The sequence below is a fragment of the Scyliorhinus torazame genome, chromosome 5 (genome assembly GCF_047496885.1).
Source record: "Scyliorhinus torazame isolate Kashiwa2021f chromosome 5, sScyTor2.1, whole genome shotgun sequence".
Taxonomy (NCBI): Eukaryota; Metazoa; Chordata; class Chondrichthyes; order Carcharhiniformes; family Scyliorhinidae; genus Scyliorhinus; species Scyliorhinus torazame.
In genome coordinates, this window is record NC_092711.1 from 229,918,456 (window position 1) to 229,942,546 (window position 24,091).

The following is a 24,091-nucleotide window of genomic DNA, read 5'->3' on the forward strand; positions in this document are numbered from 1 at the left end:
GGATAAAGTTTGCCTTGAGAGGGTCTGCGCAGGGGTTCTACAGGCAGTGGCAACCGTTCCTAGACCATCTCGCGGAGCGTTAGATGAAGGTCGGGCAGCAGCAGCAGCAACCCGGGGGGGTTGGGGAGAGGCCATCTCTCGGGGGGGGGGGGGGTTCCTTGGGGGGGCATGTGAGCAAGAAAGCACATGAATGATTCCAAAACTGACATGTACGGGAAGAATCCAATGTCCAAAGTTCTGTATTTTATTGACTTGCCACGTTCATGTCTTGCCACGCAAGTTCTTTTTCTTTTCTTTGTTAAGGGGGGGGGGGGAAATATTGTTATTGAAAAATTCTTAATAAAAATATATTAAAAAAAAAAGAGATTGACAAAGATGTCGAGAACAGAAGACAACAAGGCGCTGGCCGCTCACGGATCCGGCCTGCCAAATAGTGCCCCCCTTTGGCCAGAATCCCGTCCCTAGTTTATGTTGATTGCTTTCAGTGCATTCTGATAGATGTGCAATGCTAATCTGTGTAAACTGCTACAAATTTTGGCTAAATTGTATCAACATAATGTGAAGTTGTCACTTCCTCTTGCGCCTCCATACCAAAAACACAAATCAGTTTTGTAAATTACGGCTTCAAATTGTTTTTTGTGGGCTTACCTTTTTAGAATATTCTGATGCCATTTTTTCACTTTCTTCTACCTTCACTTTGTCAACACATTGATCTGTAAAGATATACGAATTAGTTATGTGCTCTTAGTTTCATTGCATCTTACAAGAAGGAACAGTATTGAAGCTGAATTCTAATACTGTAGACGGTATTCATTTTCACAGCCGATATTTGTTCTAAATTAGTTACATATCAACCTTCAGAACAATCTGCATGTCTGCAAGGGAGTTATTTTATCAGTTATTTTAATAAAACTGACCATCATAGTGTGACAAAGCCTAATGAAATATGCACACAGCAATGTTATGAAATCAATAAATGAAATTCCGTTAGAAAAATGTACTCGTCTCAAATCCCCCAAAGACTTTAAGAGGGTATAATGTATTGTCGAACTGTGTGAATAACATGTAGAATTCGAACTTGGTTTGCTGGACACCTTGACAAACAGATGGGGTCTTCTCACTATGTAATGGAGCATAAAAGCAATAACACCTTTTCAAAAAACTTGGCTACTTTCACTACCTGCACATTTTGGCTATGCAATTTGCAAACTTGTATCTTAACTATTTAGTTAATGCAACCATGTGCACAGCGCGGTAGCACAGTTGCTTCACAGCTCCAGGGTCCCAGGTTTGATTCCCGGCTTGGGTCAGTTTGTGTGGAGTCTGCACGTTCTCCCTGTGTCTGCGTGGGTTTACTCTGGGTATTCCTGTTTCGTCCCACAAGTCTCGAAAGACGTGCTGTTTGGTGATTTGGACATTCCGAATTCTCCCTCTGTGTACCCGAACAGGCGCCGGAATGTGACGACTAGGGGCTTTTTACAGTAACTTCATTGCAGTATTAATGTAAGCCTACTTTTGACAATAAAGATTATTATTTTTCAGTCAATTTTTAAATTTGTTAAAAACTTCGGCATTAACTTTCTTTTACTTCATGGAGATTTGAATAAACCGCTTTTAAATACTTTTCAGGATCTCACCCTTCGGTACTTGCCTGCAACATTTGAATGTTGGATTAAACTCATTCAGTATGAAATGTGGCTATGTGTGGGCAGTCAACAGATAAGTATGAAGCATTTCATGCAAGAAACAACTTACTTGGATTGGATTTTTAACCAACAATTAACTCTATTGAGTAAAGAATATTAAGTTGCTTTACATACTGTTTTTCTATTGTGAAAACAGCAGCAGTCATCTGTCCATGAGGATCATATCAGATTAGTTCAAATGTGTGTGGCATTGCTCTATTATGCCATATTGGTAGTTAAGTGATGATTAAATTGGTTCTTTTTCTCTCTGTTGATTGAAATGTTTACTTAGTCAACAGTTGCACTTTATTTTAAAAAGTTATACTATTTTGGAATCGTAGAATCTACAGTGCAGAAGGAGCCATTCGGCCCATCGAGTCTGCACAGGCTCTTGGAAAGAGCCCCCGACCCAATGCCACACCTCCACCCTATCTCCGTAACCCAGTAACCCCACCTAACCTAAGGGCAATTTAGCATGGCCAATCCACTGAACCTGCACATCTTTCGACTGTGGGAGGAAACCGGAGCACCAGGAGGAAACCCACGCAGACGCAGGGAGAACATGCAGACTCCGCACAGACAGTGACCCAAGCCAGGAATCGAACCCAGGACCCTGGCGCTGTGAAGCAACTGAACTAACCACTGTGCTACCATGCCGCCCGTATAATTTGGAACTTCCTGGAAATTGAAATTACAACAAAGATGCAATGCGATAGAAAATTGGAGCACTTTGAAAACTTCAAGAGAAATGACACAGCTTAGCTGTTTTAATCACATGTTGATTGCATATTCAAACATACCTATAAGATGACTAAAATCTACTTCTAATCGTTTGCGATATTCAAAATCAGGATCTACTCCATTTCGATGCAATACTATCTGGGAAATACATTCTTCAATTATCTTGTAATACTGTGGTCTGGAAGCATAAAAATCAAAAAAAAATCTTTTTCATACAGTACAAACCAGAAGTAGCTCAATAAAAAACACCATTAAAATATATATTTAATTCAAGTTTATTGATTGAACTGAGGATAAGTTATATTCAATTTGAGATGTTTTTGCTACATATTCTCTAATGGAGAGAGATATATACCAGCAACTGATAATGAGTTGGCTTCTCCCCACTCTCCCTTCCACTTAACACTGTATAAGACAGAGAGGGCTTTAGTTGTACACCTTTGGGCCAGTCATGATGCAAATAACTAGAGTATGATGAAAATGAAGTCCAATTTTACATTAAAAATCATATAGGACAACAAGATCTGTAGATTTCTTCACACTTCCATGATGTTTCATATAATTTAAAAATATTTTAGAAAGCTATTTCATAATTATCTCCCTCTCAAATGCTGGTCTTTTTCTATTTGTGGAAGCAGATCCACAAAGCAGTTGTATTTTGTGTACCAAAAGTAAAGAAAAATCTCATTTAACTTGATAATCCATTTTCCATTTTCTATTTATTGCAATTTGATGATAATTATAACCTTGCAGTAGTTTCCTATGTTGCTTACTTCAGTCTGCATTCAAAAAATGAATCATTTATTAACTTAAGCAAATCAAACTCAATCTATTCAAAAGGCATCTTCTGCAAGAGTAATAATTAGCACTTCAAATATTAGACATTTCATCAATCTATTCACATTGCTATTGTAACTACTCATTGCTTGGTTCTTGTTGTAACCACTCGATTGACATTCAAAATAACACAGGCTTTACTCAGAGTGACCTCTCACCTGATGTAATAATCATTCCTGATGAGCAGTAGGTGTTGCAGCATTGAGAGAAAATAATTCTCTGCAGCAGTGTCCTTCACCATATTAGACAGAAGATGGTAGACTTCATTCATGTCAGTGCAAATAAAGTTAAGAATAAAAAGCTGATAAAGTGCTAATTTAATTTAACATAAATCGTAACATTTAATAATTCCCAGTTCCATTAAAAGCATTTGAAAATTAGAATGAGCAATTATTTCCTGTAAAATATACAATTTCACATTTAAAAGTGTAAAACTTGATAACATTTTCCAGTATTGATTTCTGTCCGTTCAAACCTCAATATTTTGTTATCATTGTGGAATTTGATCCTGAGCTCTCCCCCCACCCCCTCCCCAGCTACCTCCCCAGCTCCTCCCCCTCCCCCAGCTCCTCCCCCTCCCCCAGCTCCCCTCCCTCCCCCAGCTCCTCCCCCTCCCCCCTCCTCCGTCACCAATACTTTCACCTGTCATATTGCCTTTTTCAGCTTCTGCCTCGGAGCATGTACTGTTCAACCTGTTGTCCATGCTTTGGTTACCGCTGGACTCAACAATTCCAATACTCTTCTGAAAAGTCGAGAACCTAGTACTTTAAAATTGAGCACCTATAGGATACACCTATTCTGTCTTTATCCTAACCTGCACCAAATCCCATCAATCCATCACTCCCACACCTGCAGATATACCTTTGTCTAATAAATGCCCAATTTAAAATTCTCATCCTTTTCTTAAATCTCCTGGATGGTCTTGGCCCACTCTATCTTCTTTCACGTCCTCTAGTCCTACCATGCCGAGATCTTCTCACTCCTCTAATTCCCAAGTTAATCATTCCACCATTGGCAACTGTGCCTTAACATGGAATTCATTCCTTTAGCCTCAAAGCTCCTCCTTTAAGACACATTTAGATGCTCTTAAAAACTGTTACGTATCAAAGAATACATGCCTGCTGCTGAAATGTCATGTGAATTGTAGTGACGTCAGTGAGTGCGTGAGCTACAGCTCTGACTAAGCTATGTTCCTAATAAAACATCGTGTTTGCAATAATGCAGAATGTGGACACCCCCACACCGTTTCTCTTCACAGAAAACTCAAAGATCTAACAAAAGAGAAAATTGGCAACGTCAATTGAGGCAAAAAAACAGAATTACTGAAGACAAAATAAATAATTGACAAATCGGCGGATGGAGATAATGTTGAGTGTGGAGCGGATTCTTGGGTTCGGACTCACACATGCTTCGAAGCTGCCGTTGCGGTTGTTTTTTAAAAAAAATCGACTACAACCGTAAGAAGGATGACAGTTTGAAAACTTGATGCTGTTGAAAGGGTAGTGTCTGGGTGCAGAGACCGCGCACAAGGCGATGCTAAACAGGCTTTGGGAACGGGAATTCAGAAGTCTTCAGACTTTGTTTAGGCCACTACTCGGGGAAAAGTCAAACCACAGTCAGGCAAAAAGGAAAAAAAAGTCAGCTGCATTGTGGTTAAGGGGATTGCTGGTGCCATACATCCAAAAGAATTGGAAGGGAGGAAGTTGGTTCAAGTATAGACCCTTGGAGCTGGGAACCAGAGTGGCAGGAAAAACGGGTGCCATGGATGCATTTGATTAAGACTGAGAGACTTGAAAGTCATATGAAGAAACATTCCAATTATATCTCTTGCAAATCAAACACCTAAAGGTCACAACCTTTCTCAGTTGAGTAGGGCATTGAAACTTTGTGCTGTTATAAAACTTGGTTCATGCAGTAAAACTGGTAGATAAAGCCCTAAAGTGAACTAATGAGGATTTTAGAAGGGCATTTCTCACCCAAAGAGTTATAATTGCAGAAACATTTTGGTTCTACCACCATAATCATGAAGAAGGTGAAAGCATTTTGCAATTCATAGCAACTTTAAGAAGGGTAACAAAATATGAATTTGGTGCAATACGATCACACACTTTATGATAGGCTGGTTTGTGGACAGTTAAGCTATTCAATGGAAACTGCTAACCGCAAGTAATTTAACTCTCAAAGCAGCTATGTAATTTGCCACATCTATGAAGCTAGCAACAATGCTTCAGAGATAGGGGCTGGAGTAAAGATCCAGAAAACAGAATCAACAAGAAACGACTGCAAGGGACGAACCATATCAGCAATGCAGAAAGGTTGGACACTCAGCAAGGGAATGCTAGAGTAGAAAAAATAAGTGAAAGAATAGTGGCAAAAAGGGCCATATTGGCACGGCATACTGGGCTCAGAAAACCTCACTACACCAAGGTGTGTGCAAGAAAATAAATACATCAAAGCATACTAGTCATGTCTATAAATTAGTGGATGGAGTTCAAGACCACTTAGAAGACGACGTACCCAAGCAGGAGCTGAAACCAGGGGCTGGATTCTTCGATTTTGAGGCTATGTCCCTAGGCTGGCGTGGGAACAGTGGTGTTTTATGACAGAAAAAATGGCGTAAAATAGCCACCAATCCTCCGTTTGGCTGGGGGCTAGCATAAAAGGCAGCGTAGAGCACCCGCTCTAGCTGCCAATATACGGCCCGGAGAATTGACGGGTCCGTGGCCGCGCATGCGCAGGCCTGCGGCAGCTTACTAACCACAGCCTCTCTTTGAAGACTTGTTTGTTCAAAGTGAACAGGAACACTTGAACAACAAAATCGTAATCCCAGAGTTAAAAAGGGAAAGTGTTACTTTTCCCAAGACATCCATAAATTATCTGGGCCATCAATATAGATGTCTTATACAAGGAGCCGAAGTAGGTGACAGCAATCTTCGAAGCACCAAGGCCCAACAATGTGACACAGCTAAGATCGTTTTTAAGAATGATTAATTATAATGGTAAATTTGTGCCGAATTTAGCAACACTTTATTACGTGCCAAACAGGTATGGCACCGGTCAGAAGAAAGTAAAGATGCTTTACGGATCAGGGCTGTTGGTTCACTACAATCCCAAGCTGAAGTTACAAATTGCTTGCAATGCGCCACCCTATGGGGTTGGTGCAGATCATAATGCCTTCAGGAGAGGAACATCTGATAGCATTTGCTTCACAAACTCTTACTAGCGCTGGAACAGATTACGCTCAGATAGAAAAAGAGGCTTTGAGCATCATTTTCAGGGTAAGAAGGTTCTATCTACCATTATCTTTATGGCCACCATTGTACACTTTTGTTTTATTCGTTCATGAGACTTGGGCTTCGCTGACTGGGCCAGCATTTATTGCTGATCCCAAATTGCCCTTGAGGGGACAGTTAAGAGTCAACCACATTGCTGTGGATCTGGAGTCATAAGTAGGCCAGACCAGGTAAGAATGGCTGATATCCTTCCCCAAAGGACATTAGTGAACCAGATGGCAATGGTCTCATGGTCATCATTAGACTTTTAATTCCAGATTATACTTTTTAATTGAATTCAAATTTCACCATCTGCAGTGGCATGATTCAGATCCGGGTCCCCAGAGCATTACCTAGGTTTCTGGTTTACTAGTCCAGTGACAACACCACTATGCCACCGCCGCCCCAATGACCCTTGAAAGCAATTTTCACGCTTTATAATATTCTTTCTTTAGCACATAGTAGGTTACAAAGATAGTCTTTGATATTGTCGACACACACTTAGGACATCCAATATCGTAGGTCACCGCAACATGCAAACACTGATGCTTTGTCAAGAATGCTGTTACAAGTTAGACAAGAACCTGAAGGTTTTGTCAATATCCTGTATTTCTCACTTGTGCCTAATCTGCCTGTGACTTCATCTCAAGTACAGAGATATACAAGAACTAATCCAGTGATGGGGTAGGTGATGGACATGGTCCAAAAAGGAAAAATGTCAGATTTTAAAATAAAAATCCAGACCTCAAGCCCTACATCACACAAGGACTTGAGCTCACAGTTCCCAAAAAAGTTTTATTATGGGGAATCAGAGTCATTATTCCTCCATGCTTGCATAGAAAAGTCCTTGACCAACTGCAAGAGGGACATCCTGGTGTGGTGAGGATGAAGGAACTGGCACACAGTTATTTTGGGTGGCCAGGATAGATGCTCAAATCAGAGAATGTGGGGCAATGTCAGTCCTGTGCAAAACTAAGAAACACCCCACCACTGCAACCATTACATCTGCGGGATTGGCCGACACAACAATGGCAGAGAACACACACAGACTATGCTGTTCCTGGAGAGGGTCACATGCTCCTAGTGATTGCGGATGCACACTCAAAACCTGCAGAAGTGAAATCCATGCCGACCGAACAAACCATTGAGAAGCTCGATAAAATATTCACATGATTTGGTAGACTGGAGCAGGTCGCAAGTGACAATGGTACTCAGTTCACTTTGGAGGAGTTTGAGGTTGCCCAAGGAGAACGATATAGAGCACAAAGTCAGCTCTGTACCATCATGCAACAAATGGGTTGGACAAATGTTTTGTTTAATCATTGAAACATTCCATCAATGCATCGAAGGACCAAGGTACATTTGAAAAAAGAGTAAACAAATTCTTTAAGTCTTACTGGAACACCACACACATTACAATGCTGCTGTCAGGAGGATACTGCAAACACAGTTTGATTTGGCTACAATCTGATACTTCATAGATTGTCTAATGACAACAACTAGCACAGATTGCTAGGAGAGAACAGAATTCTAAAAAGTATTCAATAAGGACGAGTGCGAGCCAGAAGCGACACCACCAATGAGAAATGGGTACCTGTTGTGACCCTAGCAAACACAGGTCCAATATCATATACCGTACAGATGGATGATGCAAAGTGCTTGGCAATGTCATGCTGACCTGCTGCTAGCTTCATGAAGTGAAATCACGGAAATTACTGAAGAGGTATTTTCCTTGGACAATAAGACATCAATACTTCGGAACAGAGGCTAGATGCAGAGACAAGTTCATATTTTGTTTCTGAGGACCTCCCAATACCTATAGAGGTGAACACCCAGGAGGTACCACTTACTGAAGGAAAAGAGGACATTTCCTTGATCTTGAGTAGCCAGGTTCCAGACCGTCAAATACAACCTAAAAGGGATAAATGTCCACCTGAGAAACTGTCTTATTGCGTTGTATACATGTGTATAAAGAGAATGCATAAGTGGGTCTGTTGTAAAAATGTTAAGCAGCTGTTCTTGTACTAACGGGGCAGGGGTGTTAGGTATCAGAGAATGCATCCCTGCTGGTGAAGCATCACGTGATGTGTAGTGACGACAACAGGTTTTGCACGGGCTTCGTTCTCCATCTTAGATTGGATGAGCAACATCCCTAATAAATCTCTCATTGCGTTTGTAAGAGTCCAGAGTATAGGCAACTCCATATCTTTTGCCTTTGCAGCAAACTCAGAGATATAACAAAAACCCAACTCTTCGTCCAGGCTTTGGTCCTAAATCTCCTTATGTTGTTCATGTCAAATTATATCCAGTAACGCTCCTCTGAAGTAGCTTGGAATAGGAAATAGCAACAGCAGTAGGCCATTCACCCCTCGAGTCTGCTCCATCAGTTAATACGATCATGGCTCATTAGAGACTCAATGCCTTTTTTTCCCCACCCTAACCCCATAACACTTTACGTTATTGTTTATCAATCTCTACCTTAAATATACTCAATGACGGAGCTTCCCGAGCCCTCTGGGGTAGGAAACCCTCTGTGTACAGAAATGTCTCCTTATCTTAGTCCTAAGTAGCTTCCCCTTATTTTGAAATTGGATGTTCCATTATGGCAAAGATGTAAATAAAGTTGTTGTGAAGAATAAATCTATACAATAAACTTCCTGTAGATAAATAGAACAGTTAGTAATTCAATCATTATATCCCAGGAAGAGATTTATTCTCATCCAGTTTGTTTTAAACTTTAAACAGAGAAAGCTTATTGTGGCTAAATTGCGAGATATTTGTATATATTTAACAGCTGATAGAAGTGTGGAGCAAAAAGAGCTAAAGTATGGAGATGCTGTTATACAAACAATTTATCAACAGGAGCACAGAAGCAGTACTTTCTTTCAGTACAACACATTTATAAATGAATAGTCAAGCAAAGGAAAACTGAATCACAAATTATAAAGGATGCTTGATGCAGATGAGAAAAGCTGAACTTGTCATGCATTCATTACAAATCAACCATGACCAAAAACAAGAATTCTTGAGAAATAATAACATAACCTGAATTAATTCTGATCCTGTTGTTAATAAATCAGCCAACTGCTTCCAGCTGATCTCAGGGGCGAAATTCTCCGGAAACGGCGCGATGTCCGCCGACTGGCGTCCAAAACGGCACAAATCAGTCGGGCATCGCGCCGCCCCAAAGGTGCGGAATGCTCCGCATCTTTGGGGGCCGAGCCCCAACCTTAAGGGTTGGGTAACGCCCAATACGACGGGTTCCCCCTGGCGTCGTCCACACCTGGTCGTTGCTGGCGGAAACAGGGAACGCTGGGGGGGGGGGGGGGGCGGACTGTGTGGGGGGGTACCTGCACCGGGGGTGGCCTTTCCGCCAGCTGGCGGAAAAGGCCTTTGGTGCCCCGCCAGCTGGCGCGGAAATGACATCTCCGGGCGGCGCATGCGCGGGAGGAGGGGGAGACCTTGGCGAAGGTGGAAGGGAAAGAGTGCCCCCACGGCACAGGCCCGCCCGCGGATCGGTGGGCCCCGTCGCGGGCCAGGCCACCGTGGGGGCCAGATCGCCCCGCGCCCCCCTCAGGACCACGGAGCCCGCCCGCGCCACCTTATCCCGCCGGTAAGGTAGGTGGTTTAATCTACGCCGGCGGGACAGGTATTTTAGCGGCGGGACTTCGCGGGGGGGGGGGGGGGGGCCGCCAACCGGCGCGGCGTGATTCCCGCCCCCGCCGAATATCCGGTGGTGGAGAATTCGGCAACCGGCGGGGCCGCGGGATTCACGCCAGCCCCCAGCGATTCTCCGACCCGGCGGGGGGTCGGAGAATCTCGCCCCATATCTTCATTGAGAGTTAACTTATCCTGTTCATTCAGAAAACTAACAAAAAAAATTCAATTGATCAAACAAATGATAGATGGCAGCATCAAAGTCAGCTGTTGAAATCTCCGAAAATCCCCCCAAAAACAGGGCAAGACCTATTGGCCAAGTATAACAATGAACCACCAGTGTAAGTGTTACCATTGTGAAATGTCATCAGCATCTGGTGCAAAGACAGGAGCCACCTTAACCCCCCTCATCTTCAAAACAGAGCCAGTATCGCTTCCTTGATCTCTTGTGCCAAGTGATAAAATACTGGTAAGTAAAACATGAATTTGGGGGTGATAAATTGGGAAGAACTACTAAGGACAGTACAGCATCCAGTAGCTAAAAAAGGCAGGGGGCGGAATTCAACCACCCCCCACCCCCTCCCCCCATGCCGGGTGGGAGAATCGCCGTGGCGCCGCATGTGTCCCGTCACGCCGTCCCAACGCCCGTACGCCATTCTCCCACAACCCCCCAAACTGGCGCGGCGAGAATCGCGGCTGGCCACTGGGAGAATCGCTGCTCGCCGTTTGCAATGGGCGAGTGGCGATTTTCCGGCCCGGATGGGCCGAGCGGCCGGCCCAATACGACGGGTTCTCCCTGGCGTCGTCCACACCTGGTCGCTGCTGGCGGAAACAGGGAACGCTGGGGGGGGGGGGGGGGGGGCGGACTGTGTGGGGGGGTACCTGCACCGGGGGGGGCCCTCAAATGGGGTCTGGCCCGCGATCGGTGCCCACCAATCGGTGGACCGGCCTCTCTGAAGGAGGACCTCCTTTCCTCCGCCGCCCCGCAAGATCCATCCGACATCTTCTTGCGGGGCGGCCTCGGGGAGGATGGCAACCGCGCATGCGCAGGTGACGTCATTTACGCGGCGCCGGCCACGTCATTTACGCGGCGCTGCTTTTACGCGGCACCAAGGCGCGCGTAAATGACGCGACGCCGCTCCTAGCCCCCAGGGGGGCTGGGAGCGGGCTCCGACGCCGGAGTGAAACACTCCATTTTTCACTCCGGCGTCGGCACTTAAGACTCCCGATGGGAGAATTGCACCCAGGTAGTAGCTTTATAGACAGAGTACATGCAAACACATGATTTTGGGGGTTCCGAATAATATTACAATAGCTAGAAGTTTTCTAAAACAGTTAATGTAGATTTACAAATTTTCTGTTGTAATCACTCATTTTAATATGCGCAATTTAAAAATAAATTATTGAAAGACACGTTATCCAACATAGACAAATGACAGTTGTCAAAATAATCAAATGGAAAAAAAACACCCTAATGTTATCAGCACATCATGCTGTGAAGAAAAATGATTTTTGGGAACATCTGATGAATCGTGTTGTTTATTAAGTGGAAACTGTTACTATTTTAAAAAAACATAAGTAAAGTCTTAAACAAAAGATAGGATTGACAGGCCTATTAGTGCAATAACTGTAATTAAATTAAAAATATAAGAATACTTCTCATATTAAATACATAGTAAAAAGTACTGCTTCTGTGTATATTAAGCCTGCAATACTATAATCTGCAGTGTCATTCCTTTAACATGACAGTGCCCTTCCACTATAATGTGTTGCCAAAGCAAATTAGCCCAAGAAACAAATAGAAGAAAAGCATTGCCATGTTGAAGTAATCTGAAAAAAAAAGCACAAAAAGAAACAATGATAAGGATATTCCATCTCAGATCGGATGTCTTCCAGTCGATGTGATACTTCAATGAAGTCTTCTTCTTTGTTTTCATCAAACACTTTTAATTGAATATCTAGTTCTTCATTTTCTTTCTCTTTTAGTACCTAATACATTCAAAATGCAAAATAAACAATGTATGACACCTAAAGAATGAACTAACTAAAATGGAGGCTGAAGCAGGTTATTGCACCAAATGCTCAAATTGATGGACATCAGCGAATTATTTGTTTCTGTTCAAAATTCGACAAAAACTTTCAATAAGCTTTTTTTCCATTACTTTTTAAGACAAAGAAAGGAACTATACTTGGACAGTTAAAGCCAAAACAAAAGTCCATTAAAAGTTTTCTTTCAATCATTTCTGAAATGCAGTCTAATGTTCCTGGCTAAGTTATCACCACTTAACCAAGATCACATATACTAAGAACAAGCAACAAGAAGATGATACTTCCCTTCAGATTGACACCATGCTAGCTGCGGAGAAATGAATTGCATCGGATATGGGGCATATTTCTAAGCAATGTGAATTATGGACTATGCTAATTCTGGACTTGACGTAAGTTTCCAAATTATTTCCCTGGCTACAATTTTACACATATAAAGTTTGGACACATGCCCGATCCGGAAGCATGAGTAAACATTGGGCGTCCAGGCATTATCACGCCGTCGGGGGATATTTTGGTCGGCAAGCACACTTGCGAGTCGGAAGTGTGCCCTCCGATAATCAAGAGACAATTTAAATTAATTTAACAGCAATTGACTGCTCATCTGACTTTATGGTTGGTGGGCGGGCTGACTGACCGATCAACAAATGTGTCTGGGGACTGAGTTCTATGTACTATGGACTGTGCTGCTTAGACACACATGGCGTAGTTTTTGCACTGATATATATATATGCCCCTGCAGCACTCAGCCTTTCACAGAGTGCATTTCATGCTGGATGACCGTTAATTAGTCATCCCACATAATATTGCATTAGCAGTGCAATTTCAGACAGGAGAAGGTCTCACATCTGTTCCTGTCCACGCCAAATTCAGGCATGTCCCCAACACCACATTCAGACACCTATCTTGCCAGCTAATGGATCTCGCTAACAATCTTTTGTAATGGTCATTTTTTTTTTGTGATGTGAAGCAGATTTGATCCAAATTACCTGCAAGAATTTCTATACTATGGATTATGATTTGCACTCTAATAATTGCACCAAGTGTGATAAGTGCTGTGCCACCTAAAAATTGAATGGTAATTACAAGGATCATCCTCCCCGATTCCCTGCCACCCTCCCAAAAATGAATGTAATTTCTAGAATCCTATTTAATAGGACCGTTTAAAGAATGCTTATAAGCAAATGATAGTCATTTGATTCAAAAAAAAAATCCTGATTTATAATTTATGGATTCCCTAGAAATCCTTCCAGTGAGACGAGACACTTTTAGGTCAGTGATTTTATTTTATTGCAATCATTACAAGCCATGCTGTAGCCTTATAATGCCACCTTTAGTTTTTGAAACATCTTCTGTTAGTTTGTCATTTGAAATATACGTATACTTTCACATGCTAAAATGACATGTAAAATTCATTAATGTCCTACAGTTAACAGTGGTAATTCCATTTCATGTATAAAGTTATAAAATAATGGACTTTCTTCTTACAGGAAGTAACTTTTTCAATCCACAACGCAAGAATTCATTTCTCAAGTGTATCCTGAAATCCAGATCATCAGGAGATGTGACTAGAGCATTAATTAATTGCATACAGGCAACCTAAAGAAAATAAAAGATAAACACTCAATGTCAGCTGGATAAACCAGTTCAAGCAATGTTACAACCAATACTAAAATCTAATGATGTCAGTGGAGTTTATTATTCAGCCCCTCGTTTTGTTGTAGATTTCAAATTCAACCATCATTTATTTTAACATTAAAAATCTACACGCTCTGTAAAAATACGTAATTCCGTAGCACAGTGGTTAGCACTGTTGCTTCACAGCGACATGGACCAGGGTTCGATTCTCGACGTGGGTCACTGTCTGTGCAGAGTCTGCATTTTCTCCGATGTCTGCGTGGGTTTCCTCCGGGCGCTCCGGTTTCCTCCCACAAGTCCCGAAAGACGTGCTGTTAGGGGAATTGGACATTCTAAATTCTCCCTCAATGTACCCGAACAGGTGCCGGATGCGTGGTGGCTAGGGGATTTTCACACTAACTTCATTGCTGTCTTAATGTATGCCTACTTATGACAATAATAAGGATTATTATTAATTCTAAAAGTCTTGGAAATGCAAGTCACACCATTTCTTCCATTGATTGAAATCTGGATGTGGAAACAACTATTGTAAGTCTCAAGCCAGATTTAACAATATGAAAAAACACTTGTTAAAGGATAAGTCAAGGACAGTGCTATAAATATCACTGTAGTGAACTTTAATGGATATGCACAGTCCAAAGAGAATGCACATAATAATTAATGGCATGGATGTAAATGAACAGTAATTAGTTGTACAGCATTTGAGGAGAAGTAATAAAAACTCATTTAATACAGTATTACTTACATATGACTTGTATAGACCAGCATATCTACAAATTACAAGTAGGAAAAGATTAAAACGGTGAATGGTGTTTATGGATAGATATGGCAGGGAATATTATAATAGGCCAGTAACACATTAATCATGCCAAAGCCAAGAGCATTAAAACTCTTACAGAATCTTGAAGAAATAAATATCTGACCAACTCTCTGAAAGGTTATTTCCTTCCATACCTATCTAGTTTCTCCAAACCGCCATGATCTTCATGTCTGCTGCAGGTTCTGACATTGAGGAGCAAAGATTACTGTACCATCACCAGGCCAAGGGCTACCAGAGGAGACCTCTGAGCAAGCATGGTCACACCTTACAAGTGCACCATCCACCAGTTCAAATGCAATTGCAGGTCCTCATGCACATACAGACACGGTGGCATTGGGTGATGAGCATAAGTATGCAGCTGGAGGTGACAGAGGCTACTGTTCCAAGTCAGTCTTGAAGGATGGAGGATAAAGTTTGCTCAACTGGTCACATATGTTAGGTTCTAGGAGTGGCTAAAAAGGAGATTCTACCTTGAACAGCAGCAACTGATTTGTTCCCACAAGTCTGAATTCCCTGAGGCAGTGCAGCTTAATTGGATGAGAAAGCTGGAGTCCATTCAGCTTATGAGTGCCACCCTGACTCAGGGCTTTGAGCATGGGTTCCTCATGCTGTGGGGGAAGCACGGTAGCAAAGTGGTTAGTACAGTTGCTTCACAGCACCAGGGTCCCAGGTTCGATTCCCGGCTTGGGTCACTGTATGCGGAGTCTGCACGTTCTCCCCGTGCCTGCGTGGGTTTCCTCTGGGTGATCCAGTTTCCTCCCACAGTCCAAAGATGTGCAGTTTAGGTGGATTGGCCATGCTAAATTGCCCTTGGTGTCCAAAAAAGGTTGGGTGGGGTGCTCTTTCCAAGGGCCGGTGCACACTCGATGGGCCGAATGGCCTCCTGCACTGTAAATTCTACTCTCCTCTACTCCATTCAGAGAATGACCGATCTCATGGAGAACCATAGGCAACATCACCTACAGTACATGCAGGAACTCCACACTGGCATTCCCAGAATGCATGCCAAACCCTTGGATTATGCTCATTCAAAGCTCAATTTTGGAGCTGATGTTTTGGAGGGAATGTCAGTTGTGCTTAAACCGGTGGTCGTCTCCAACTATCTGGAGTGCCAGCCAAGGGCTGAGGCAGTTACCAGGGAGGTAGGATGCCACACCTCAGAGATGCAAAAATCATCATTGGCCTCTGTGAACCCTCGAGCAAAGGAGGAATCTGTGCAGCAGGGCCCAGTGGCAGAGGCTGCCCCTTGGTTCCCACCCCTGCGGGACCTATAAATTAAGTCCCATATCTTTAACACGTAACTATTTTTTTATGTTGCACCCATTACCACTGGTGATACAAGTGGATGAACACGAAGCATTTATACAGCATTTCTCTGCCCACTGCTTTAATGCAGATATCATCTATCAGTTTAAATGAGTTAATCAAAACAGCAATGGAATGGTACACTAACAGCTTAATGTTCCATTTTGATCACCAACAGTAATTTCTAGTCTCATACCTTTTAAGATACAAGATATTATCTGGGCTCAAGCAATCAATATTTACAGCATACAATGTTTCTGTGACAGGCAGCACAGATATCACTTATCGATCAGCCTTGTCTCGTAGACTAGGGTTTTCGAACATAACTTCAAAACATAACACCTATTCTGTTCCTTATGATTAGTGTTTTGCATTAAGCTATCCAACTTCAATATTTCTGAAACATTAGGCAGAGGATTATTATAAATTCCACTATAATGGAACTGTATCGAACAAACTAGCATGGAGCTAGGTGATATTTTCAAACTTCTCCACAATTTGTTTTGCACAATGATTTATAGCACAAGGTTAAGAATTCTGCTCAGTTCATAAAATATCACTTTAAAATTCATGGCTAAGCCAACAACGTCTGAGAATTACTACCACAGCTAGAAACCAGCTAAAAGTGGCACTAAAGTTTATTTTTCCACAATGAATTTCGAACCCAGACCAGAACCCAACAGTGGTTAGGATACTGTACCGAAGCCCCAATATCTTAGTTTATTTTAAGACTGTGGAATAAATGATAGCTCCAGGAGTGATTGCATGAAAAAATAGGGTTTGATATTTCTAAAACAAAACTTTATTAAATTGAAAATTGAAATTCGCTTATTGTCACGAGTAGGTTTCAATGAAGTTACTGTGAAAAGCCCCTAGTCGCCACATTCCGGCGCCTGTTCGGGGAGGCTGGTACGGGAATTGAACCATGCTGCTGGCCTGCCTTGGTCTGCTTTAAAAGCCAGCGATTTAGCCCAGTGAGCTAAACCAGCCCCTCGAATTACAAATACAATATTAAACTTTTTAACTTCACACCCATTCCACTAGCGGTGGTGCTGCAGTCTAATTTTTGTACCTTCCAGATGTTCAGCTTGCACCACATGAGAATTCCTCCAAACAACTCTAATTCACTGCTTCCCAAACTGCCATAGATTTAACCTATTCTCTAAATTTAAGCTTTAAGGTATTATATATAAACAAAGGATATATGACATTAAAATGGAATGAATGTTATCTTTGCATTCTTTTAAACTTTCTTCACTTGGTCCTGGCTCTGCATATGCAACATCTCAGAGATAAACTAGAAAATCTTGATACATGGAACATGTATTTCTATTTTATTCTGCTTCCGCAGAACAATTTCAATTATTTTTTTTATTCTTTCACGGGATGTAGGCCTCGCTAGCATGGCCAACATTTATTGCCCTAATTTCCTCAAAAAAGGTGATAGTAAAGTGCTTTCTTGTACCGCTGCAGTCTGTGTGATGTATATGCACCCAAAATGTTGTTAGGAAGGGATTTCCAGAGTTTGGACTCAGCAGCAGAGATGAAAAATCTTACAAGGAAAAGGTGGGAAATCAATTGTGGGAGGGGGAGAGAAAGAAAGATACACAGATCGAATGAGCGAAAGAGCGAGGCATGTGAGTGAGTATGCTATAAGAGATTGAGAAAATAATATGTGATACTCGAATAATGTGCAACCATTATTGTCACAGTACCCACAGATATGCCAAAATATTTTCCCCAAGGATATCTGTAGCTAATTGGGTTCATGAAGAAGATCTATGTAGCACAACTTAATCATGCCTGTAGCAACTGAAAATTATTTAAACTTCCACACTCACGAGGTTATGCTTTGGGTTTTGCTATACATTGGAGGCATTTTTTTCATATACGTATAATGGAAGAAATGTTGGCCATCACCATGATCATTGCCAGGTGTGGTGATTTGCTCTCCTCCCAAGCACTGTAAAGTGTCTGCAATAATCTGCAGCTGGTTTACAAGAAGGTTCAATTGAACAATATACATTTCAATTGATTTATTAAAATGTAAACATGAAAAAATTATCAAAGAGCTCAAACACATTAGTTGGCTATATGGGGTCACTGGGGAAGGTCCTGATGTAAAAAACATATTTAAATTTCTAAAAAAAGTATGAAAGCACAATTTAAAGCGTATTAATTGTTTTTGTTAGATTCTTAAATGTCAATTGGATCAAAACACAAATGCCTTTTCATCCTCTCTTGTACAGGCAGCTTGCAGCCTTCTGCATCAGTTAACCAAGCACAACTTTCAAGCAATGACCTTAGCTATCAATCTTCCCATTTAAATGGCTCAAGATAGAAAACTAGATTACAGATAACATCAAGAGTGATCCAAGAAAAACACTTTAGGGCATCAGACAAAAGTGGAATGTTCAAGATCACCAAGGTCCTTCAGCAGATGAGCCTAGCAGAAATATTATGGAGGCTCATTAAATGGCAAAATTTTGCAATTAATTTTTCATGCAAATATTCACAACAGGTGGCTACAGTCCAAATCCAGATCCAGTCAAACTGAATCAGAAATGTACAGTGCACAAAGGGCAATTAAGCAGGTATGACAAACAAACATAAAAAAACAATATTCCTAGAGTATCTGAACAACACGGAGAAAGATACTAAAGGGACAACTAGGCATGGTTTTAGTTTATTTCGTAAAATAAACCTCATTGGTTGAACATGAGGAAAATATCACAATATTAAAAAAGGAATGATGGGCAAACCTGAATTATAGTCCAATGGGAACAAAAACCATAAAGAGTAAATGACATGGAGTCAAGACATTTGCTTCACAAATCTTTCAGAATTTTGAGGTGACAAACTAAATTATTTGGCCAAAATAATTTAACCTGTGGTTTTCAGATGAAATTTCATAATTAAAACAGAAAAAAAATACAGAAATGCCAAACTAACAAGCCTACATTGTAGGAAAAAATCACGATGCAGTATTCCCCTTAAAGAAAAACAGAATAAATACCTAATTTACTAATTAGAATGAAGATAAATGTAGACAATTAAACATTTTACAGTAATGATTCTTATGCTGCTGAGATGAGATCATCTTTGTAATTAGTCACAGCCGATAAATGAGAGTTATAAGTGTCATGATATTCAAGTGAACATCACAGCACATAAACACATACATAATGATAGACAGAGCAACAGACCAATTAGCACACATAACACGACAGCCAATCACAGACAAGAGCATACACAGTACAAAACAAGAAACACAACACTTCCTGGGCAGTCAATTAGGAGATGCACAGGCCAAGGACCTCAAAGCCAGACACTCACACAGTCACCACGTGCTGAGTACAAAGTTTGTTGTATAAATAGTTTAACAGAATAAAACTGCGTTGTACCAATCGCAACCGTGTTGGTTCGTCTGTATCTCAGAGCACCCAACACTTCATGGTACCAGAAGTGAATCAAAACCTACCCACAAATCTGCCATCCTGTGCCATGGACACCGTCAACGCACTGCAGCCGTTGCAAGTCGCTGGGAACCCGGGCATAAATTGGACGCTCTTCAAGCTGCGCTTTGAACGCTTTATGGAAGCCAATGAAAAACAGGACGCCTCGGACAAAAGGAAGATTGCCATCCTCCTCACCACCGCAGGTCAGCATGCATCAATGTATACAACTCCCTGGTGGTCGCGGAAGGCGAGGACAAATCTAAGTATGACACGGTCCTCCTCAAGCTCAACCAACACTTCAACGTTGAGGTCAACGAGAGCTTTGAGAGGTACTTCTTCCAGTAGCGCCTGCAATGTAAGGATGAGCTCTTTCAGTCCTTCCTGACGCAACTCCGCATACTCGCGCAGTCCTGCGGTTACAGCACCACCTCAGAGTCCATGATCCGGGACCAGATCGTTTTTGGGGTTGCCTCCGGCTGCCTACGCCAGCAGCTTCAAAAAATAAAAGGCCTGACCTTAGCATCTGCAGTTGAAGCCTCTGTCCTGCATGAGAGTGTGACTAGCCGCTATGCCCAATTTCAGGCGACCGAATCGGCGCGGAGGGGGTCCTACGCGACCGGATCGGAGAGCCAGGCGACCCACGAGGCCGAACGGGTCCAGGTGATCGAGTTTCTCCCGGCCCACGGCCCGGACGAGGGCGGCCGTTTTGCGCGCTTTTCGAGGCCTCCCGCCCTTGTGCGCGCCAAAACCGAGGGCAACACTGAGGGACGTGATGCGCAGGCACGCTCGACGCAAGACCGAACTGCGCATGCGCAGTGGCGTAACGAACGCCATGACATCACGACGTGCGGCAACTGTGGAGCTGCACATTTAAAAGGGCAATGTCCCGCAAAAACCCGACAATGCCTACGCTGTGGCAAGGTGGACCACTACGCTGCTTACTGTTGAGCGGCTCAACCTGTTAATCTTCCGCATCTCCGACAACCTCGCAGGAACATGCAGAACATTCAGCCTCCACATTACGACATCCAAACCGATGACACCAATGACCAAGACACCTTCCGGGTTGCGGTCATTGATGGGAACCGGGTCAACACAATCAATCAGGGAGATGAATGGTGTGCCACCCTGACAGTCAACCGATCGCTGATCACTTTCCGCCTGGATACTGGCACCTCCGCCAACCTCATAGCATGGTCAGCCTTCTACGCCATGAAGGTCAGACCACCAATCCGGCCGTCCCGGTGCAGGATGGTCGACTACAATGGGAACGTTATCCCGGCTATGGGATCCTGCCAGCTCCAGGTGACACACAACACACACACGGCCACACCCTCGTTCGAGATAGTCGGCTCATCAAAGGACTCCCTGCTGGGCGCACAGGCATGCAAGGCTCTCCACCTCGTGCAACGAGTCCACACTCTCTCTCCAGACGGCACATCTGACTTCCCGGATGCAGAGTTCAACGCACAGCTCCAATCGCTCCTCGCCCACAACCAGGAGGCATTCGAGAGCATAGGAACACTGCCATACACCTACCGCATTCGCCTCAGACCGGACGCCATCCCGGTCATTCACGCACCTCGCAGGGTTCCTGCGCCACTTAAAGACCGCCACAAGGAGCAGCTGCAGGACCTCCAGGACCAAGGGGTCCTATCCAGGGTCACGGAGCCCACGCCGTGGGTCAGCTCCATGGTGTGTGTCAAGAAGCCCTCTGGCGAGCTCCGTATCTGTATTGACCCCAATAATATCATGAGGGAACACTATCCCATACCCAAACGGGAGGAGATCACCAGTGAAATCGCCCAAGCGAAAATATTTACGAAACTGGATGCTTCTAAGGGGTTTTGGCAGATCCAACTCGATCCCTCCAGCCGAAAGCTATGCATCTTCAACAACCCTATCGGCAGGTTCTGCTACAACCTGATGCCATTTGGCATCATCTCGGCATCCGAGGTCTTTCATAGGATCATGGAGCAGATGATGGAAGGCATCGAAGGGGTGCGCGTATATGTGGACGATGTTATCATCTGGTCCACCACACCACAGGAGCACATATATGGTCTCCAACGCGTTTTTGCCCCCATACGGGAAAACGGCCTGCGCCTCAACCGAGCCAAGTGTTCTTTTGGCCAGACCGAGTTGAAGTTCCTGGGGGACCATATCTCCCAGTCAGGGGTCCGTCCGGATGCAGAAAAGGTGAGCGCCATCACAGCCATGCCGCAGCCGGCCGACAAGAAAGCAGTGCTACGCTTCCTTGGCATGGTCAACTTCCTGGGGAAGTTCATTCCCAACCTTGCCTCCCACACGACGGCTCTGCGCCACCTCGTCAAAAAAGCCACAGAGTTCCAGTGGCAACACACACACCAGCTGGAATGGGAGGAACTCAAACGCAAACACACCACTGCACTGGTATTGGCTTTTTTGACACGTCTCGTGCCACCAAAATCTCAACTGATGCCAGTCAATCTGGCATTGGAGCAGTGCTCCTGCAGCGGGATGACACGTCGTCATGGGCCCCAGTTGCCTATGCATCGCGGGCCATGACCCCCACAGAGCAGCGATACGCACAGATCGAAAAGGAGTGCCTGGGCTTGCTAACCGGTTTAGACAAGTTCCATGATTATGTTTATGGTCTTCCCCAGTTCACTGTCGAAACTGACCACCACCCCCTGGTCAGCATAATAAACAAGGACCTGAACGAGATGACCCCTCGCCTCCAGCGCATCCTACTTAAACTCAGGAGGTACGACTTCCAACTGGTCTACATTCCAGGGAACTCATCGTTGCGGATGCCCTATCCAGAGCAGTGAGCACGCCGCCAGATGCGGAGGGGTTCGTATGTCAGGTCGAGGCGCAGGTGGCTTTCACATCGGCAAATCTGCCGGCTGACGACTCCAGTCTGGCCCGTATTCGCCGAGAGACTGCGGCCGATCCCCTTCTACAGCGTGTGATGCGCCACATGACGGGAGGGTGGCTCAAAGGGCAGTGCCCGCAGTTCTACAATGTCCGAGACGACCTGGCCGTCATTGATGGCGTCCTTCTGAAGCTGGACCGGATTGTGATTCCGCACAGCATGCGCAAGCTGGTTCTCGACCAACTACACGAAGGCCACTTGGGGATCGAGAAGTGCAGATGGAGGGCCCGAGAGGCGATATACTGGCCGGGCATCAGTGACGATATTGCCAACATGGTGCTCAACTGTACAACCTGCCAAAGGTTTCAGCCGGCGCAACCTCCTGAAACGCTTCTGCCCCATGAGCTGGTGACATTCCCCTGGGCGAAGGTGGGTGTAGACCTGTTTCACGCGCTCGACAGGGACTATGTCATCATAGTTGACTACTTCTCAACTATCCAGAAGTCATACGCCTGCACAATTTGACGTCGTCTGCTGTCATCAGGGCCTGCAAAGACACCTTTGCTCGCCACGGCATTCCGATGACTGTCATGTCGGACAATGGGCCCTGTTTCGCCAGCCAGGAATGGTCATTGTTTGCTGCCTCGTATGGCTTCACACACGTGACGTCCAGCCCTCTGTACCCCCAGTCAAATGGAAAGGCGGAAAAGGGCGTTCACATTACCAAGCGGCTCCTCTGCAAGGCTGCTGCTGCCGGCTCGGACTTCAACCTCGCCCTGCTGGCCTATCGCTCGGCCCCACTAGCCACTGGTCTCTCACCAGCACAGCTGCTGATGGGTCGCGCCCTCAGAACCACTGTGCCTTCCATCCTGGCACCAACAATAGACTATGCTCCGGTAGTGCATAGGATGCAACTGCAGCGCGGTCGCCAGAAGAGATCGTATGACACACGGGCAACTGATCTTCCCGCCCTGGCCCCTGGAGACGATGTCCGCATCCATCTACCAGAAGGTGGCTGGTCAGCACCTGCCGAAGTTCTCCAACGCGTGTCTCCCCGCCCGTTCCTGGTACGCATGCCTGATGGATCCGTGCGTAGGCGAAATCGCCGGGCTCTTCGCCTACTTCCATGCTCGCAACGAGACCCTACACTGACACCTTGTCCTCCTGAGTTTCCTGATAGCGCCTTTTTGGAGCTGCCTGCTACCATGCCCCTTCCGTCGCTGCCCATGGCCAGGCCCGCACCTCAGCCGGTGGTTCCTGACCCACCCTTGAGGCGGTCAACCCGAATTCGTCGCCCACCTACTAGACTGGACTTATGAGACTGTTTACACGTTGAACTCTTGCAACCACTGGTTTAACATGTCTATGTTTTTCTTGTTACAGGCATTCGTTTTATCGTTCCACATTTCCACGTTGTTTTCTTTTTGTTATGGTACAACCTAGTTAGCATGTCACACCCGACATCGCCCCTTGTATATAGTTAAGCCCCATGTACATGCTGTAAATATTACACGCACACACACATTTAGCTGCACTCAGGACACATTTCTATTTATAACCACGTAGGCACATAATCTTGTAAAAAAAGTCGGATGTCATGATATTCAAGTGAACATCACAGCACATAAACACATACATAATGATAGACAGAGCAATGGATCAATTAGCACACATAACACGACAGCCAATCAGAGACAAGAGCATACACAGTACAAAACAAGAAACACGACACTTCCTGGGCAGTCCATCAGGAGACAGCACAGGGCAAGGAGGGC

General features: G+C 44.2%; 1 protein-coding gene across 4 annotated transcripts in view; it reads right to left on the minus strand.

Annotated features, from left to right (window-relative positions):
- diaph2 (diaphanous-related formin 2) overlaps positions 1-24,091 on the minus strand; it is a 983,399-nt gene that overhangs the window by 646,437 nt on the left and 312,871 nt on the right. For all 4 annotated transcript variants that reach the window (XR_011946649.1, XM_072505206.1, XM_072505205.1 and 1 more), the window contains 5 exons: positions 13,727-13,837; positions 12,063-12,181; positions 3,422-3,538; positions 2,486-2,604; positions 649-713 (listed from right to left, as the gene is read on the minus strand). Coding sequence is in view for 3 of the 4 variants with exons in the window: in XM_072505206.1 (XP_072361307.1) it covers positions 649-713; positions 2,486-2,604; positions 3,422-3,538; positions 12,063-12,181; positions 13,727-13,837 (531 nt within the window). In the remaining variant the exon portion in view is untranslated. The remainder of the gene's footprint in view (positions 1-648; positions 714-2,485; positions 2,605-3,421; positions 3,539-12,062; positions 12,182-13,726; positions 13,838-24,091) is intronic.